The sequence below is a fragment of the Mauremys mutica genome, chromosome 13 (genome assembly GCF_020497125.1).
Source record: "Mauremys mutica isolate MM-2020 ecotype Southern chromosome 13, ASM2049712v1, whole genome shotgun sequence".
NCBI classification, from domain to species: domain Eukaryota; kingdom Metazoa; phylum Chordata; order Testudines; family Geoemydidae; genus Mauremys; species Mauremys mutica.
The window spans coordinates 31,155,001-31,176,296 of NC_059084.1; the positions used below are offsets into that span (position 1 = coordinate 31,155,001).

Below are 21,296 nucleotides of genomic sequence, written 5' to 3' on the forward strand. Positions count from 1 at the left end.
GTTGTGTTCATATTAATGTACATTTGATCTTTAAATAAATGTATTAACCCATCCCAGCTCAAGCTGTGCTTCTCCTGAACTATCATAGAATCATAGAATCTCAGGGTTGGAAGGGACCTCAGGAGGTCATCTAGTCCAACCCCCTGCTCAAAGCAGGACCAACCCCAACTAAATCATCCCATCCAGGGCTTTACATGCTGTACATGAAGTATATTACAGGACTACACTAGTACAATAATCATAAGACTTGCTTACTTTGGGTGAACCCACATGGGAAAGTTACTTACCAGTAATGCTGCTTGCCCCAATTTTCCTCTTTCCCCAACCACAAATTCTTTATACTAAAGTGTTATGGCTCCAGTTTCCAGGAAGCAAGATGACAAAGAATCCTTAACAAAGGGCATTATAAATGTACAAGCCTGCCCACTTCCATCTCAGTCAAGAAACTTCCAACGCAGAAATAAACAGGTAGCAGAATAATGACAAAGATTCAACACCTTAGACGCAATTCCCAAGGAAAGGTGGAAGAGAGGGAAAACTTCAAAGAATTACCAGTAAGGGAAAAATTACTTACCTTGTAAAAACTCCTTCTCTAAATATTTTGGGACAGATCATGAGCTGAGATGCAGTCCCTCAGTGATATTCTGGAAACAAACAGCTGGGAATTCCCACAGCTGGACCCTGACTCCTCACATCACATCCCCTAGAGTAAGGCATATGTTGGGGGCAGAGAGGAGCAAGTAAAGAGCATGGCTTGAGCAAATTCTGCCCTGCCTGAGACTTACTAGACTTTCTCCTGCAGGCAGGTTATAGATCCCCAGAGAATACAAAGTGGTCCCTGGAATCCTTTAATGTGTACAAAGATTCGTCTGTGCTGTCAACAAACAGTTAAGTGCCATCAAAAGAAAGGTCTTCAACCATATTCTGGACCTCCTTTGGAAATCCCGGGACCTGAAGTAAGGAGGCCCTCCTCATAACTACTACCACAGAAATCAGAGTGGCAGTATCGGCAGCATCAAGAGAGGCCTGCAGACTAGCATTCTACAATTGCTCTCTATGTTCTGCTGGTAGATGCTCAATAAAGGAGTTAAGCCTGGTATAATTTGTATGGTTGTACTTTGCCATCAATGCCTAGAAGTTGGTGATTCTGAATTGTAAAGCAGCTGATAAGTATCAAACAGGTCAAGGTGCTTATGATCTTTATATAGGGCACAGATTTAGAGTGGTGCTGCTTTCCATGTTTATTAACTGCCTCGACCACCAAGGAGTTAGGTAAGGTATGAGAAAATAAAAATTCTGAGTCCTTAGAATGGACATAATATTTCTTATCTGCTCTCTTGCACATAGGCAGAATTGTGGCTTGGGTGTCAGATAATGGAGCCCTCCTGAACCCTGCAGAGGTTAACAGGCAGGGTAACTCAGGCAGATGAAGCTGTATGAAAGATGTCAAGCAGCTTATGATGTGATTCTTTAACATCCTCAAGAGGGCTCTGTATATCAACTCTCTTGATAAGGTCTTGAAACTGCTCAAAATCAACAGCCAGAGATGGTAGAGGTTGCATAACCGCTTCATCCATGGATGAAGAAGAGGAGTTGCTGGCTGACGGAGAGACCTCTTTATCAGCCATAGCTTCCTGTTCCTCAGTGGTTTCTTCCTGAGGTTCTGGTCTCCTAGAGAGGAGGGGTGATGAAAGTTGTCTCTCTCCATCAGGTGGTGTTCAAGGTGCTAAAGAATTGCTGGCAATACTGGGACCCCTGGTGGCCTCAGTATGGCCAAGGGGGTGATGCATGTAGCATGGGTGGAGGCATCCATTGGTATGAGTGCTCATACCAACAAGATGGTGGTTGTGGACATTTCTCACAAGCGAGATCCATTTCCTCAGAGACTCTGAAAAAAAGCCTCTCTGGGGATGGAAACGAGAGCCTTGGACAGTATTTGAGAAACCAAGGCATGGTCTTCATCAAAATCTTCCTCTTCCAAATCACTCCGACATTGTGGAGCACTGGAAGAAACATGAGTGTACTGGACAGGTGTTTGAGGATCTAGAGGTCTTTGGTACCGAGACCAGATCACAGCTGAGCAATGGCGAGCCACGTGTCTCAGACACAGCAAGGTCTTAGGGAAAACTAAACTCCTGTGATACAGAGTGTCATAGATACAGTGTTCATAGCCTGAGTTGAATTGATGGTGGCTGAGGGAGTTGACAGTACTGAGTCTCAAACACTCCAAGGGGAGTCTAGATGGGGCCTGAGTGAACATCTTCAGTATCGAGTGAGCAGAGACACCTGATGGCTTATTGGAGCCTGATAGTTTTAAGTCTTTAAGCTTAAACAGTGCCCTGGAACCTGCGGAACAAGCAACCTCGTAGGTATTGGGTAGGAGACTGACGAGTGCTGAAGTCATCAGCAACTGCGACTTCTTTGAGGCAGATTCCCTACCTGGAGAACTCGATGCACGGTCTTCAGATAACTTATGAAAAGAATCTTGGTTCATCCTATTAGTTGCCCCCAAGGACTGAGGCTCATAGGCAGCCGACTTATTCTGAGACTGGCATACTGGAAGGACGAGTCCCGCTTGCATGGATCAGAGGCTGGGCACAGCAAGCTCCCCATCATATGTAGTTGAAGTTTGATCTCCCTATTTTCTCTGGCTCTAGATTTTAATTCTACACAGAAGCTGCACTTTTAGGAAACATGAGATTCCCCGAGGCAACGGATGCTCTGAGAGTGTCTTTCACTGTCTACACTGCAATTTTAAAGCCACGTAACCCAACCCTGCTGACCCGGGCTCTGAGACTTGGTGTCGTAGGTTTATCATCACAGTGTAGACATACTACAAGAGGCAATCAAATCTCTCTGTCAGTTAACTGGACCCAAGGGATATCATCCCACATGCGCTAAAAAAAATTTAGTCTTAAAAGATAAATTGTCAAGAGGGCTGGGTTAACATCATTACATTTTACTTGACACATGGTCTGGAGAACTCAGCAGAGCAAAGCTCTATTAAGAAAATAGACTCAGCCATGACTGTAGCACTCAGGGGATAGCCTTTCAGGGTTTCCCAAATGCCCAAGAAAAACTCGTTAGCAGCTGACATTACACAACTGAGGGGAAGCATTTGTTCTAAGGCAGCCAGGATAGCAAGCCGACCAATTACTGAGATCCAATGCATCACCCATCTGGAGTTTCCAAACTGCACAGCTGAAGGTATCTGCTGCCCAGCATGTTGCATAAAAAGTCATACAGAATTCCTCACTGAATTTAAAATTACTGAAGCAGTTACAGCATACAGAGGAGAAATTAATATCTATTGTTGATCAAGTAATTAGCCACCAGCAGCTAATGGGCAGCTCTGCTGACAGAAAGACGAACTGGACATCAGACAGACTAATGAAGGAACAGTCCTTGGAGTGGGGACCTGCCATGTGATCTAATTCTAGAGAATGAGACACACAAAAAACTGACTTTCCCCACAAAGCAAGTGCCTGATTCTAGAACAGATCACTTCTCCTTTACTCCAAGACTTCATAAAAGGAAGAAAGGAAGGTAAGTCTTTTGGATGCATATTATGAAGCAGTAGATCTTAATATCATCCATCTCTTATCAGAGATGGAAATTTCTAGCCAGCTGGAATGCAACTCAGTCCACTGAATTCCTGCACTAACTGACATAGGACCCCCAAAGCATAAGAATCTTGGCTAGCCAGCAGACAAGTTGCTGCTTCTGAGTCAGAATGCAAAAGATCATGTTGAAAGATAGGCCTGAGAATGCAGTGGCAAAAGATCCTCCAGATGTACTCAGAGTCAGATGTACTCAGAATTATACAGAAGTTACCCTGAAGTGGAGTCTCATTAATACTCTTTGCTTGAAGGAAGACATGCCACACATACCCCAAAGCAGAAGCAGACAAGAATGGACTGCTTGAAAATAACTTAAGAGATGTTGCAGGCTATACTCAGCTGTGCAAGGGACATCATTGTAAGTTTTCCCAATGACAGCAAAGATTAATCTGAACTGGCTGAAAAGGGGCAGTGATTGCATTCATTGTGAATGAAGGTCCAAAATCAGAGAGTCAGAGCCCCTGAAAACAGAAAGGGTTCATTACATTTGGGTTTACCTTGCCAGCTGCTGTGGTGGCTAGTAATCTGTCATTCAAACAAAGACTGCAGAGAGATCTCAGCTCAGGGAGGAGTTTGGAGGCTGGCTGCCTAAACAAGCAGAAAAGTCATGCCATGTTGAAGGAGCCAGATGATCTGTAGGAACAGCTCATGTTTGCCAAAGGAGGCAGGCTGACCCTAAACTCCCCTCTGGTCATGAGAAGGTTAGGTGGAAGGGACAGTTTTCCTGCTAGATCCTTAGAAGATTCTCTCCTGTTTGACCAAAGATGCTTTTAGCTGTGATCCAGCTGTGGAATCTGTAGGAAAGGTTATTTGCTTGCTGTCCAACCCTCCCTCTCCCTTTTTCTCCCCAACAGCCACATTTTTCTCATTCTTGCCTTCCCTATGGAACGAGAGAGTGTTAGAGAAAAAAATTAAAGCGGAGTCATGAGGTATGGAGTTCTAGGACAAGGAGACAAAGAACTGAGGAGAACGTTTATGGGTTGGCTCCTTTATACTGGCTATGACCGACAGCTTTTTGCCTCCTTGTTTCATGGAAGATCGAGCCTTAAAGACCATCACAAGGAATCTATCGTAGGATGGGAGAAGAAGTGATGTGTGACACAAAGTTTAATAAAGGGATCTTTTTGAAATTGCCCATGTTCTCCAGGGAGTAGAATGTCAGAATGCACCTTGTTCGTATGGCAGAACACACTGTGTTGCTCTCTGGCAGCAGCCTCTCTGCTCAGGTACACAGACTCATAGCAGCAGCAGTGTGGATCTTGCTGCACTGGTGGAAGCTCGAGGTAGCCACCCAAGCTTGGACTCAAAAAGTCAGGGAGGATAGGGGTCTGAGCTTGGGTGGTGAGCCCAAGCCTCTGCAGGTGCAACAACATCCACACTGCTATTTTTAGCGCACTAGCTCAAGCCCTGCTAGCGCAAATTTGTCTACCCAGGTTGGGATGCTCTCTCAGCCTTAGCTAGACAGCATTTTATTTATATGGGACCTGGTACATGCTGAAGCATTCTAGGTGTCTCACACAATACAAATAAGGTAAGTATAGAATTCTGGGAAACAAAAAGGTCTTCAGGATCCTTTCAACAGGGAAAGTTGCAAGTGTGACCATCTGAAGGATTAAGTACAATTTTAATGCTACTAGTGGTAATTTCCCACCTCTATTTTGGTTACTTCAAATTCCTCTATTCCATTCCACAAAGTAGGTGTAAGTCCTTCAACCATCAGATGGAGACAGAAGCATAGCTCTGTGGTGTTACTCATCTATATGATGAAGATGTCTGGCTAACACTGTGCAACTAAGATCTCCTGAGCACTAAAAGTGTTATAAAATATTTAAAAAAAAAACTATTAACATTTCTGCACTGATATCACAACAGGCATGAATGTAGTTATTTAAGTGCTAGTGTATGTGCAGACAAGTCATAAGCATACAAGCCACTGTGATGAACTGAAAGCCAAAGGCCCCTAACGATCAGTACTGACCCAGAATGAAGAAGAGAGGGGTTTCAGCAAGATGGATTATTGTACAGGCAAATAGTCTGTAGGTGGCCAGCACAAAGCAAACTACCTGGACAGCTTGAGTCATGGAGCTCGAGTCTTCATTCAGCAGGGCAGCAAGTGGAGAAGGGACTTTTTACTGACTTCAGGTTCAATACAGAACGGGTCAGAATCCAAATGCCTCGACATACCAAAGAGTATGTTCTGAATCTGTTTTGTACTAGAGCTTGAATCTTTACCAGATGACTCAATTTCCTGGATTGCATTCCTTTTTGTATGAAGATGAGGAAGAAAGGTATCTCACCAGGCATATAGGCAAACTCAAGTAAGAAGCCATGAGGCACAGTGACCAGTCAGTTCACATGAAGGCAAACCACTAGAGCCTCCTAAGAGGCTGGCTGCTGTGGACCTAAGTCCATTTGTATGCAGGAGCTGCCAGGGCTAGACTAGTCACTCTTGCCCTGAAGAAAGGATCAGGCAACCTATAACTCTGAAAAGAAAAGGAACTGTATTTTCCCTAGTCTACAGGGTTTGGGAGTCTCAAAATCAAAAGGGCTGACCCTGAAAAGGATTTTTATTTTCTGGGAGTGTTATATTAGCTTTCTCCTTAACGGATATCACGATGTAAATAAGACTGTCCCCAAGAAGGCACTCCTCCTTGTGGGAATGGGAGAAATGCACAAGTAGTGAAATCAAGGAATTGCATGGACTGAGTCTGACTTCCAAATTCAGGAGGTTTCTGCTCACAAATCAAACCTCTACCACTGAGAGAAAGAGGGACACACTAGAAATAGAACACTATTTTCTATCTATCTGGATCTTCATCATTGTATCTTAAGTGCCTTCTTGCGGGGCAGTTCTTGCTAACGGAATCAGCAATACATGTCAGGCAAAGGTTGGCCTCTTCCTGTAGGGCTCTGGAGAGCATAAAAGAGGGACAGAATTGACTGCAAAGCACTCCATTCATGGGCAAAAAAGGCGGGGGTTAAAATTTCCTATTCAACTACAGACACAGGTCTACCTCAGCCATCCAGAGAGCTATGTCTAACTGCTGGAGGCAGGAAACAACTGCAAAGCATCATCCAGAAAGTCAAGTCCCTCCACTGGGGCACAAATATTACAATCTCGCTCTAATGGCATAGGACTTATATCCACTGGCTAGGCTAACACAGAGCAGCTTTGGAGAATGAAAGATTTACTTCAACCAAGTTACAATTTTTGGATGACCAGATGTTTTAGTTAACACCCCAAACTATTCCTTGGTCTCTCTCTCGGTCTCTGACATTTACTGGTATGTAAAAGTAATTTGTGTGTAAGAACTACTTATAAAAACCCACGCAGCAAGAGCATCTGTAAGGAAGTGAGTGGAGTAAACATACAGCTCAGTTGTTGTGCACACTGGAAAAACAATGCACATTTTATTCAAAAATTGCTCAGACTATATTTATATCTACACCTTGTTCTAAGAGAGTGCCTGTAAATTTTTAAAATAGTCCAACTTTAAAATAGTCCAACAAATAGACCAAGCAGTAAATTCAATGTTTAAAGTGGTATGAAACTCCTATTAAAAGGGGAATGGTATTAGTTCCCTCACCTGCGCATGCAGGTGTGAATTTACTCTTAAATTGTTCAGTTTTCCTAAGCTCAGCCACTTCTCTCTCTCTAAATGTGTATTACCGGCTTGATTTTTCAGAGAAACTGAGAACATATATTTCCTACTGAAGTTAAGGGACTCTGCAGGTGGACCTCTGAAAATCAGGCCTTATATGCCTGACATACGTATTTAGAATGAACACTGCAAAACTCACTGAATGATATCATCATATCAGCTTAACACATCTAAGAACGTATTTTCTGGCAGGACATGCATGGAAGCTAGCCAGTATAATTGCTATTGAGTGCCACCTCTAAACCTAAACTTGCTAATACAAACCTCTCCTACCCGGTAATTGATTTGATTTTTTCTTTAGACCACTAAATCTGACCTATTACATGAAGAACATGTTGAATAGACCACCACCAATACAGAGAGCACTTCTTCTGCAAGATGTCATATCTCAAACAGATCTAACCATGGAAACCAGGTACTCTAGAGTACTGAAAATAAATCTAACAGTTAGGAGGACTGAAAACTACCAGTCTGTTGATGTGGTTAACCATCACTGAAAGTGAATGATTTTGCTTGACTTTTTGCTTTTGTGAAGATGTAGAAATCCTGTTCTCCCATACTAAGACCAAGTGAAGTTACATGATGCAGAACGGCATCTGCAATGATGCTGCCAGTCTTTTCATACGTGAATTTATTAAAGCACTGCCATTATAAGAAAAAACTGTTCTTACTCAAAGTGATGCTTTTCCAAGACACAAAGGGAAACTCCCTCACTACACTGCATTTCTTTTATTTAATAACAGTCTCCTATCTGACATAGTGGAAACTGCCTGGTTATCTAATTAGTAACATTTGATTTAACAAGTATGTACTATAAAGTCTAGGTGATATTTTATTTCTAAGATAAAACCAAGCTCAAGAGATATCTTTGCTGAGCTGCTAGCAAAGGTGCCAGTTTGGGTTAGTTCAGCTGGAAAGGGTTAACCATAATAGAGTGCTTTATCAAGTTATTTATTTCTTTTTGATTAAGCAAATATTAATCTTGCAGGTAGGAAATGTCAGTAAGCAAGGAAAGAGTTGCATATATTTGGTCAGCAATATTTACCAGTCATGCTGCTGTCTCTATTTATTCCATTATGAAGTTTACAGTGAACAAATGCTGCATCAAATAACCATGATCCAAAGAGGTTCAAGATGCTGTTAACCTTTGGCCTGTGAGGAGCTGGTAGTGGTCGAGGCTCAGAACTAGTCTGGTTTGGGCTAGACAATGGAGAGGTGGAGGACGACGGCTGGTGCTGCACTTTTGATGTGTGAACAGTGCTAACCTATTTGAATAAAAGAAAAAAGTTTCACCCTATTAGAAATTTTTAAGGAAATTTTATATTCCTTCATACTCAGAAACAGATCAAATGGAAAAATACTGAAGTACTAATCATAACATCTTACAGTGCTGGTTTTCATTGTTGCCTTATTCACAGTCACGGCCCGATGCCTTCGGTTATGAGGTGGAGTTGTGTTGATAGCGGTATTCTGGGGCATGCTCAGCCTATTTACTGGCGTGGGGGGAGCACTGTCTGACCGGGGTCGTGAAATGCCTGAAGAATGAAATAAAGCAAATCTCAGTGCAAAGTACTTTTAGAGCCCTATGACATAGATATTAAGGCATTCTGTAAATCATTAGCATCAGAGATTCCCCCAAAACACCAGAGGGTTAAAAAGCATCTATCATTCAGTATTAGTAGAGATTGACAAGTGGTCCAGAAAAGCATTTGAGTTAAATCTACATGACAGACCACTGCTTATCAAAGGTGAGCAAACACCAACATAAGCACCTAAGAAAGTGGAGGAGTGAGGGCACCAACAGATGGTAAAAGGGAATGCAGACGTTTTGTAGAAAGCCATTTTCTTTCTAGTCATGGGTTCAGAACAACCAATTCACTTTTACTCTACATAGAGCGGTCTGAATGAAACTCAAAGGACAATCCACTTCACCCCCCATTTCAATGAAAAGACACCCCCTCCCCAACATCTGTCCTAGAAAATTTGTGGGATAGAGCGCTTAGTTTCTCTGCAAACCACAAAGATTCATATCTTTAAGGCCAATCTGAGAAACCCGGATACAAGGTGAAAGTGTGCTGCAAGATTGGGGGGGGGAGATTAATGATAGGCTATGGCAGGGCATTTAAGAACATAAGAATGGCCATACTGAGTCAGACCAAAGGTCCATCTAGCCCAGTATCCTGTCTTCCAGCAACTAGCCAATGCCTCAAAGGGAATGAACAGAACAGGGTAATCATCAAGTGATTCATCCCATCATCCAGTCCCAGCATTTGGCAGTCAAGAGGTTTAGAGACACCCAGAATATGGGTATGCATCCCTAACCATCCTTACTTATACTGATGGACCTATCATCCATGAATTTATCTAATTTTTTTTTGAACCCAGTTATAATTTTGGCTATCACAACATCCCCTGGCAAAGAGTTCCACACATTGACTGTGCACTATGTGAAGTACTTCTTTTTGTTTGTTTTAAACCTGCTGCTTACCCGTTTTGTTGGGTAACCTCTGGTTCTTGTGTTTTGTGAAGGGATAAACAACATTTCCTTATTCACTTTCTACGTGAGATGCTTAAGATATTGAACCTGTCCAGACACTAAATCACAGAAACAATCTACCAATATTTTCAGGACAAAGAGAAAAAGAGTTTAGTTACCACTATCATGGTTTATTACCCATATTTAGTTTGAATATTTTAAAAAAATGATGTTTCAGGTGGGTAGTCTAAGGCTCCATGCCCGCAGAGGAACTGAAGAATGTAAAAGAAAGCTACACAGAAGCAATATTGCGTATCTGAAACAAGTATTTGTAGTTAGCCCACAGGCTTCTGCTCTGAATCCCAAAGTGACCACCTTATTTTCTGCTGGGTACAGCATTCCAGACTGATACATAACTGGAAGTAGGGAGCTACAGTTGGTCCTTATTCACTTTCACCCCTGACCTTTCACTGTATAGTGTCTCTGACACTAATGGACAAAGCAGTTTTGCTAGGTTAGTTACTAGGTCGCAACAAAAGTCTCAAGACCAGCCTCCCAATCTAAGCCAGGAGTTAGCCAACCCAAAGGCTGATTTTCCCATTTGGGAAGAACCAAATATGTGGGAGCAGGCTTAGAAATGCACAATCAAGCACTATACTTTAAAGCTCCATCTCTTCATAAATATTTATACCAGTGAAGTTTCTTTTAAGATTAAAATGTAAATTCTATATCTGCACTGTTCGACAACTTACAATAAGTCTGCTGTGTAGAAGGTCACTAATCTATTATTTACAAGGCAGTACCAGGTTATTAATAGACATTTTTATCAAACTGCTGAATTATAAATTCTTCACATGTAACATATTAAAAATAAAATCAGCTCCAGGTCATTTCATAAAATCAGGGCAGGAAAACAGTGCAGAGAGTCAGGAATGCAAGACTTGGCAGCCTTATCTAGCCCAGTACAAACTGACAAGGACAATACTTTATTTTCAAGTACTTTTACCCTGAAAATTCATCCTGAACACAATATGTACTTCAAACCCTTAGTCACCAAGTAATGTATCAAGAGTATATTTAAAGTATGTATGAATCTAAACAAATTCAAAAGCTTAACCCATGTAAAACTGAAAAGACAGTGGCAGTTAGCCAATGTGTAATGTGACACCTCTGCACTTCTGCCTGCACTGGTGCAACATGTAGCACAATACACAAAGCAAATATGATTTACACAGTGTTGAGAGGATTATTAATTTTGTAATTACAAAGAAGCAGTATTCTGTATTAAGCAAACTAACTCAAACGTCCAGTTTGAACTTTATGCTTGATAGCAGTTAAACAAATTGTTTAAAGGGACACTATTGGCAGGAGCCCAGGAGCATGATTAACCTTGGTTTTTTCCCTATAAATGTCTAAGGGCACCTCTTTCACACCGGAACAAACTTGAAAAGAGTCTATATACGAAGTGAAAGTGGCTTCAAGCACTCTGTGTTCCCCACCAGAACTAAAGCTATTTTTTATTTTAAAAAGTCCACATTCATCAAAGCCCAGCTTCTATTAGATCCTGCAGTGAGGTCATAATTCTTCATTTATGACATCATTCTTAGCATGGTTATTGTAGCACAATTGCAATGTTATGACTTCACTGAAGCTCAAATAAGCAGCAACGATAGCTTAGGGATCAAAATGTTGTAATCCGTAGTAATTCTGAGTAAGATTATGTAAAACAGAAAATATTTTGTTAATACAAATATTTTTTAAGTTGATGCATTTGGAAGTTTGTTCCAATGTGAAAGTTTTACTCTACATTTGTTTGCAAAGTCACTACAATTTACATACAATGTTTTAAACACCAAATACTTCATAGCTTTGTTTAAAAGCAAAAACAAAACAAAAAACCAGCCCTGTGACCAACCCTTTGACAAACCAATGGGTAAAAAAATTGGAACAGATTTCAATTTTAGATCTCTTCAAGGCTATAATAAATAGTTAACATTTTTAAGTCACTATACCATAACAATGTCCTTTTAGCAAATTCAAATATATTTCTTATTACACAAAAATTGAAACAAACACTTTTACAAATAATGACAGAATACTGCAGCTTTTACAACATTGTTTGGTATATCAGTATTAGTTATCAACCCTTCTGCCCAGATTCTTGCTACCAAAATGAGTGCAACAAGACTTAATACCATAGCTGGGTAATCTTTCACACCCACTGTTCGTAAAGGCTGCAACTCCTAGAGAAGAAAGAAATTAATTTGCTGCTTTCTGCAATATACAATAGAAGCATTTAATAAAGCCATTCTTTAGAAAATGAAATTATGTTTGCAACAAGCAACATGCTAGTGAAAAAGGATTAGTAGTATACAAATATTACATGTTAATATAAACAAGTATTACTAGTCAAAAGAATATTCGTTGCTTTATAAAAAGCAGTGTGGCAAATAAGATTTTTCTTTTTATTTGAGGGAACTAAACTCTCCAGGTTCCTTCAAAGGAGGAAATGTAAACTAGGTAGCATTATGTTACAGATTAACTTTTTTTTCTGAGCATAGTAGTGACGTGTTTATTCTATAGTCTGCCACAACCTGTTTTATCAGTTCAGACTTCTGGGAGTCATAACAGATTATTTGGTTTTTAATATTAAAAACCATCAGTCAAAAAGCAGAGAAGGGGCAGTAAGATCTGAAGTACAATATAGCACTCAGAACTCTGATGAAGTTTTAAGTCTAGATAAACCTTCAGGAAGGCAAGAGGCATAATGCCCAATGGTCAAAAACTCTACATAAATTATATAATGTTACCAAACAACATTTTTAAACCTGGGGGCCTAAATTAGACTCCTAAGAGGCACCTAAATAAAAGTGGCTCATTTTTCACCAATGCTGAGCATCTGCAAATCCCATGGACTTCAATGATTATTAATTTGTATTGCAACAGCAATACAATCAAAGACAGTGCTTCACAGGAATAACCACTGTGCCTCAAACAGCTTTATAAATTAAATTGTTGGTGCTCAGAATCTCTGAAAAAAGGTGGTGACTTAGCCCTGTTCTACACCGGGAGGGGGGGAGGGGGAAATCAATCTAAGTTACACAACTTCAGCTACGTATCGACATACTTAGATCAACTTACTGTGGCATCTTCACCGCAGTGAGTTGACTGCTGCCTGAGCCTCTCACAGTGGTTGAATACAGGAGTTGACAGGAAAGCGCTCAGGGGCCGATTTATCGGGTTTTAGACTAGATCATTGGATCGATCACTGCCCACCAATCCGGCAGGTAGTGTAGACATATCCTTAGAGACCTGATTTTGGAGGCTCAGTTTACAAATTTTGGCCATACTGTATTAAGCCCAGCTTTTCAGAACTGTGTACACATTTGTAGGATGATTTATGCAAATATAATAACTATGCACATAACTGGCCAGTTAGAAGTCTTATTTGCCATTTGCAGGTAAATTCGCTGTGAGAATGTGGGCAATAGCGTTGTGCATGAAAAAAAACAAAAAAACACATGCACACAATTCTGAAAATCCGGACCTAAAAGCATAAACAAAGATTACTTGAAGTCTTGTATTAAATTATGACAGATAATACACAAATAAGTGGAAAGATTACCTAGGAACGCATCCACTAAACAGCTGATCCCACGCATGGCACGAAAGAATATATGAGGCAGATGTTTAAGGCAGGGATACTGATTCAATTCTTGAGTCATTCCACTCACATTCAGAAACTGCTCCTGAAATTTGGGGGTAGAGCTTATAATGGCTGGGTTACTCAAATCCACTGGATTACTATTAAAAAAAAACAAAAACAAAAAAAAACCACACACCACATTTTAGTGTACTCGTAGCAGTTAAAATCTTAACACCGAAATATGCAACCTTTGATAGTCAGACAATGTGTGTAACTTAAGAAAATTTAAAAAGGACACTCAATTTAAGATGGTTTGGTTTTACAAAATCTAATTTCTTTGCCAACACCTTAGATAATAAGAGAATTGTTTCTAGTTATTCTCTCAGCATGGACAACTAAAATCAGTTTCACTTTCAGGGTCTTAATGCTACAACATTTTGGTTTTAAGGCTGCAAGAGCATGCTTTCAGGTGTTATAATTATTTTTATTATAATTTTTTTTAGAAAGCAAAGAAATATTTCTACTGACCTGAAGTTTTTATAAAAATCATCAATTATAATCACGGTCAGTGAATTGAGCTACCATCTCAAATTAAACTTGGTGAAGATCTAGAGAATACATTGTAGATAACAATCCCGCAATTGCAGAGGGATGGATCAGTTACAGAGAAGGTCTTTTCCATACGAGTTCTGACTAGCTAACAGAACCTAACACTGGTTAAGAGCCGTAGCCCTCGTTAGGGTATTTCTTCTAAAACGACGGGCAGTGAATAAAATATTGACATTAAGCATTATAGAGCAGTGACCAAATCTAAAGCTATGCTTTGTAGAGGGTTGAGATGGCACTTATTCAGAATATTTAAATTGCTGCCATCAGATTTCAGACCTGCTAAAGAAGACCTACAAAGGAAAAAAAAGTGTGCCTTTTTCTTTTCTTATGATTGATACAAAACCCTTGAAAGCCTATTGAGGCTGGAAGAGTATGGCAAATGGAGAACTAGCCCAATGGTGACATCAAGAGGACCAGGAATGAGAGATGAGCAATTGAAGAGGGGGTGGGGAAGGGGAAGGGATTTTTAGTTAGTAACAAACAAAAACAGTTTTAACAGAAACACCTATATAACCACAATAACTAGTTACATAAAAATTTCCTTTAGCTAAAATGTTAAGATATAACAGCCATTCATAAGATATCAGAGTTCACAAAGGAATGCCTAAAGATTCTTTAAATAAACCAATGCAGACCAAACCTGACATATTTGGATATTTCTGATTAAAAAAAAACAAAAAACAAGAAATACACACACTGTAACAACCTTCCACGTCTTCATCATAGATAAACGGTTACTAACCTTCCGTAACTGTTCAAGATGTGTTGCTCATGTCCATTCCAATGTGCCACATGCACCACCGCCAAAAAGTTACCCCTCAGCGGTATATGTTGAGTTGGCTCTGGTGCCCTCTAGAGTTGTGCCCTCATAGCGCCAGTATACAGGGGCCTGTCACCCTGCCAATTCCTTCTTGCCAGCTAACTCCGACAGAGGCACAGGCTGCTGGAATGTGGAAGGACATGAGCAACACATCTCGAAGAACAACAGTTATGGAAGGTTAGTAACTGTTTTTTCTTCAAGTGCTTGCTCATATCCATTCCAATGTAGGTGACTCCCAAGCAATTATGCAGGTGGAAGGTTTGGAGTTCATTAGCATGCTGACTGAAGTACCACTCAGCCGAAGCCCACAACATCTCTGGCTTGTTGGGTGATGGCATAGTGTGACACAAACATGTGGACTGACGACCAAGTTGCCGCTCTACAGATACCCTGATTGGAACTTGTGCCACAAATGCCACCAACAATGCTTGAGCTCTCGTAGAGTGAGCTGTCAACTGAGGCTCTGGGAGCTTTGCTAAGTCATAGCATGAGCGGATACAGAAAGTGATCCGTGATGACATTCTCTGGGCCGAGACTAGATGGCCTTTTGTTCTGTCTGCAATGGGTATGAATAGCTGGGCAGTCTTCCTAAAGGGCTTGGTCCCCTTTAAACAGAAAACTAACGCACGCCTCACATTCAGTAAGCGGAGTCTCTGTTCCTCTCTGTTTGTTTGTGGATTAGGATAGAAGACTGGCAGAAAGAGGTCCTGGTTACTCTGGAATTGACAGACCACCTTTGGTAGAAAGGATGGGTGTGGCCGCAGCTGTATCTTGTCCTTGAAGAAGACAGTATACAGTGGCTTGGAGATAAGAGCCTGGATCTCTGAGACCCTTTTGGCAGAAGTAATGGCGACTAGGAAAACCACCTTCCAAGACCGACAGAACAGGGAGCATGTTGCCAGTGGCTCAAATAGGGGTCCCATTAGCCTAGTCAGCACCATATTGAGATACCTATGGGTACAGCCGTTCAGATTGAGTCTGAGAAGACCGGCTGCCCACCCAAGGGTGAAATGCAGAAATTGCAGCTAGAGGGACACTTATGGATGACCCCGTCAGACCCTCCTGCTTTAAGTGAAGCAGGTAATCTAAAATGAAGGGCAGTGATGACTCAGTAGGCGAAACACCCTTCTGCATCGACCAGATCGAGAATGTCTTTCACTTTGCCAGGTAAGTGGCCCTAGAAGATGGCTTCCTACTACCCAAGAGCACCTCATGAACCGGCCCTGAGCAAGCCCATTCTGCTGGGTTCAGCCATGGAGCTTTCATGCTGTGAGGTGGAGAGATTCAAGGTTTGGGTAACATAGGAGACCGTGATCTTTGAAGGATCAAGTCCAGAAATAGTGGTAGGGTGATGGAGGTGCCCATCGAGAGATCTAGGAGGGTGCTGAAGTAGTGCCTGTGCAGCCAGGCCAGGCCCGGCCCAGCCCGCCCATCAGGATCAGCCCTGTCCTATCCCTTCTGACCTTCAGGAGGACCCTGTGTATGAGAGGAGTGGGAGGGAATGTGGAGAAGACCTGGTCCATCCAAGGGAGGAGAAAGGTGTCTGTGAGTGAACCCAAACTGTGGCCTAGGAAGGAGAAGAACATGACGTCTGCGTGAATGGACACTCGTGATGGTTGGAAAAGGATTTGCTGAGACAATCCACTAACTTGTTCTGCGACCCTGGGAGGTAGGAGGCTTTGAGGTGAATGGAATGGGCTATAAAGAAATCCCATAGACGCAGAACCTTCTCAACAGGGGAGAGGAGCGAGCTCTGCCCTGCTTGTTTATGTAAAACATTGTTTTTATGTTGTCTGTGAGGACAGACACGCAGTTGCCCTCCAGATGCAGTTGGAAAGCTCGGCAGGCTAGGTGCACCGCCCTCAATTCTCTCCCACTGATGTGCAACTCAAGTTCCTCTGGGGACCAGCAGCCTTGAGTCCTGAAGGTCCCTAGGTGGGCCCCCCATCCCATCTCCGATGCGTTTATGACAAGAGACCTTGACGGTGGAGGTCTCAAGAACGGGACTCCTGCACACACCGTCTCCAGGTCCAGACACCAAAGGAGGGTGGAAATCACCAAACAGGGGAAAATGAGACCACCTTGTCTAGATGACGCCAACCAAGACTGGAGGGGTCTTAATCGCAGTCTTGTGCATTGCGCCACATAAGTGCATGATGCCATATGCTCCAGAAGCATTAAGCAGTTTCTTGCCGTGGTGATCTCTCAGGCTCTTTAGGAGTGCCTCTATAGCTCTGAACTGACTTTCTGGGAGAAAAGCTCTGGCCTGGTTTGCATGGAAGACTGCTCCTATGAATTCTATTCTTTGAACTGGGGAAAAAGTGGATTTTTGCATATTTGTCAATAGCCCCAGGTCCTGAAAAATTAACTGTATCAGTTTTACATCTGCTTCCGCATGGCCCCTGGACCAATCTCTGACACCAACACCCCTTGTCTCCTTAGGAAGGCTGCAACAACTCTCATGCACTTCGTGTACACCCATGGATCTGCTGACAGACTGAAATGGAGTACTGTAAACTGGTAATGTCTGTGGTTTACCACAAATCATAAGTACCCTCTGTGCCTTGAAAGACAGCAATCTAGAAATATATGTTCTTTAAATCAAGGATGGCGTACCAGTCCCCTGGATCCAAAGAACAGATAAAGGAGGCCAAGGAGACCATGCAGAACTTCAGTTTCTTCATGAATCTGTTGAGGTTTTGCAAATCCAACAATTGTTCTGAGGTCGCTGCGATGCTGTATGGAATATGATTCCAATATTATAAAATTGTAAGGAATCTGATCAGATATGCCATGTAAGGTGAAATGTTGTGATTTGCCAAGTATGATAATCTTGTTTACGTGTTCGTATCACCTTTGTATTGTGAGAGTTATAGATATGTATATCTGTATTTCAAACTTGTTCTGTGCATCTGGATGACACCCCAGAGAGACAGGCTAGACAGTGCTGATGCCAGTTTGATGGCCCATCAAGGGTTCAGCTGTACAATGAACCCATTGAAAGGAGCCAGGGAATACACTTTAGGAGTCAGCAGGACTTGTAGGGACATGCCTATGGACAGAGAAGAACTCTAAGGCTTTTCCAAGTGCTGTGAAGCTTGTGTTTGAGACACAGGAAGTACAAGCCACATGGAAAAAAGAATATAAAGGGCAGCTGCATTGTCTCCATTTTGTCTTCATTCCTGCTTCTTACCTCTGGAGTAACTTTCCTACAAACAAAACTCTGAAAGACCTATCTAAGCTGTGGATGTATTCCAGAGGGACTTTCAAGCCAGCAAACTCACCAATACTGCCAGGGGCGGCTCTAGCCATTTCGCCGCCCCAAGCACGGCGGCACGCCGTGGGGGAGGGGGCGCTCTGCCGGTCGCCGGTCCCGTGGCTCCAGTGGACCTCCCGCAGGCGTGCCTGTGGATGCTCCACCGAAGCCGCGGGACCAGCGGACCCTCCGCAAGCATGCCTGTGGGAGGTCCACCGGAGCCACCTGCTGCCCTACCGGCGACCGGCAGAGTGCCCCCCACCGCATGCCGCCCCAAGCACGCGCTTGGCATGCTGGGGCCTGGAGCTGCCCCTGAATACTGCTAAGAACCTCCTATATGGACTTTAAAGTCTCTGTATGTATCTGAGTGCTTTGTCACTTAGAACCAAGAAGAGAGTTTTTTTCTTTTTTTCCCTTATAACATAAACACTAAAGGACTGGCTGGCAGTGTGGTATTTTGGGGAAGATCCAAACTAATATTGACCTAGTAACATGGCTGACCCTTTAGGGTCAAAAGGGCATTTTGTAGATGTCAGCAAAAAGTTTTTAAATAACTTCTCACTGTACTGGACCTAGGTGCTGATTGGGAGCCAGAGAACTGGAATGCAATAAAGGAGGCGGTATGATTTCTTTTTTTAGCTTCTCAATAATCAGTGTGGGGGACCAGTAGCACAGTTTGTGACTGGTTGGTGAGTTTAACTTCAGTGTTAACCACCAGTTTTGGGAGTGTCTGCACTCTTTTTTGCAGCCTGCCCTGACCTTGGCATTTTCAGTGAGGGCTGCCCCAGGCACCCCGGGTCACGGTTGCCATTGGTCTTTGGGATTAGGAAGTAATGGGAGTAGAACCCTCAACCCCTTAGCACTGGTGGAAATTCCACCACTGCTTCCACAGATTAGGAGTGACTGCACCTCTTTGGCTAGAAGTCTCTCATGAGAAGGGTCCCTGAAGGAGGACAGGGAGGGTGGGAAGGAGGGGAACATCCCACTTCCACCATGCACAGCACCCAGAAATCCATGGTAATTCAGACCCACGCCTGATAGAAGTGGGACAACCGGTCAACAAACGTAGGGGAAATAGGCTCCAGACACTGTCCTGGTATGCCATCCTCAGGCATACCCTCAAAAGGCCTGTTTAGACACCGTCAAATGGCTTGGGCGGCAGGTGCTCGGGCACACAAGGACTGGGACAGAGGCCTCCTTCTATAGCATGTTCTTTTTCCTGCTGTATTCCTCTCTCTTCTGCGGAGGGTAGAACCTGGCCATTGGTTGGGGCTTATAGTGCTTCCTAGCAGGAGCTGATGTATGTAGACCCAAGGATTTCAGAGTAGCCCTCAAGTCTTTCAAGCTATGAAGATTCAAATCAGTTTGCTCTGAAGAGAGTGATTTGTCTTCAAAACAACAGGTCCTGGATTGCCTGCTGGACCTCATAGGGCAGACCGTCATGATCACTACCACCAAAGCCATGGAGCAGGCTACTGTGTCCAGAGCCGCCTGGAGGGACGCCGTGGCCATCGCTTTGCCTTCCTCCACTATGGCTGAAAACTCACCCCTGGATTCCTGCAGCAAGAGCTCCCTGAACTTTGCCATAGCAGGTCAAGAATTAAAGTCATACCAACCCAGGAGCACTGGGTGGTTGGCAATCCTGAGCTGGTGGCTCAGTAGAGTAGACCTTTCTGCCAAAAAGGCTGAGTTTTTTGTCATCTTTTGCCTTAGGGGCTGGCCCCTGTTGCCTCTCTCTCTCCCTTTTGTTCACCGCAGAAACAACCAGCAAGCCTGTTGGGGGGAGGGGTAATATACAAAAACGTATACCCCTTGGGAGGGACAAAGTACTTCATAGAATATCAGGGTTGGAAGGGACCTCAGGAGGTCATCTAGTCCAACCCCCTGCTCAAAGCAGGACCAATTCCCAACTAAATCATCCTAGCCAGGGCTTTGTCAAGCCTGACCTTAAAAACCTATAAGGAAGGAGATTCCACCACCTCCCTAGGTAACCCATTCCAGTGCTTCACCACCCTCCTAGTGAAAAAGTTTTTCCTAATATCCAACCTCAATCTCCCCCACTGCAACTTGAGACCATTACTCCTTGTTCTGTCATCGGGTACCACTGAGAACAGTCTAGATCCATCCTTTTTGGAACCCCCTTCAGGTAGTTGAAAGCAGCTATCAAATCCCCCCTCATCCTTCTCTTCTGCAGACTAAATAATCCCAGTTCCCTCAGCCTCTCCTCATAAATCATGTGCTCCAGCCCCCTAATCATTTTTGTTGCCCTCCGCTGGACTCTCTCCAATTTTTCCACATCCTTCTTGTAGTGTGGGGCCCAAAACTGGACACAGTACTCCAGCTGAGGCCTCACCAATGTCGAATAGAGGGGAAATGATCACATCCCTCGATCTGCTGGCAATGCCTCTACTTATACAGCCCAAAATGCCATTAGCCTTCTTGGCAACAAGGGCACACTGTTGACTCATATCCAGCTTCTCGTCCACTGTAACCCCTAGGTCCTTTCCTGCAGAACTGCTTCCTAGCCATTCAGTCCCTAGTCTGTAACAGTGCATGGGATTCTTCTGTCCTAAGTGCAGGACTCTGCACTTGTCCTTGATGAACCTCATCAGGTTTCTTTTGGCCCAGTCCTCTAATTTGTCTAGGTCCCTCTGTATCCTATCCCTACGCTCCAGCGTATCTACCACTCCTCCAAGTTTAGTGTCATCTGCACATTCCTCTTCATCTTCTTAGCAGTAAGTTGGAGGGATGTGGGAGTCTGCCAGAGAACTTTTATAGGCTCCAGGATGGCATCCTTCAATGGCAGGGCTACCCGTGATGGTCCTGAGGCCATTATAATATCCACTAAGGCATGGGAGGATTCAGAGGACTCTTCTGGTTGAATGCCCAGGTTCTGGGTTACCCTCCTCAGCAGTTCTTGGTGCACCCTATAATCCTCCTGGGTGGGCACCATAGCTGTTCCCATCACTGTCTCGTTGAGAGGGGAAGATGGAGAAGCCTGCACAGGCACCTGGCCCTATATTTCTCCCTCTGCTCCAGATGGGTCCTGTGAAGGGGCATCCTCCTGCTCAGCACCAGGCTTGGCAGAGGGGGACCGATCCTTGTTCCAAGAGGGATGGCTGGGCAGCTCATGCCGCCAATATCGCAGAATACAATCTTATGGACTGGGACCCCTGGATAGGTTGGAACACTCAGGGATTCCAAAAT

At 43.2% G+C, this 21,296-nt stretch overlaps 1 protein-coding gene across 3 annotated transcripts in view; it reads right to left on the bottom strand.

The window, feature by feature from the left end:
• The window catches only part of RALGAPB (Ral GTPase activating protein non-catalytic subunit beta), a 145,832-nt gene that overhangs the window by 87,745 nt on the left and 36,791 nt on the right, over positions 1 to 21,296 (bottom strand). For all 3 annotated transcript variants that reach the window (XM_044985326.1, XM_044985327.1, XM_044985325.1), the window contains exons 7-9: positions 13,384 to 13,562; positions 8,669 to 8,817; positions 8,328 to 8,547 (exon numbers count right to left, since the gene is read on the bottom strand). In XM_044985326.1, coding sequence (XP_044841261.1) covers positions 8,328 to 8,547; positions 8,669 to 8,817; positions 13,384 to 13,562 — 548 coding nt within the window. The remainder of the gene's footprint in view (positions 1 to 8,327; positions 8,548 to 8,668; positions 8,818 to 13,383; positions 13,563 to 21,296) is intronic.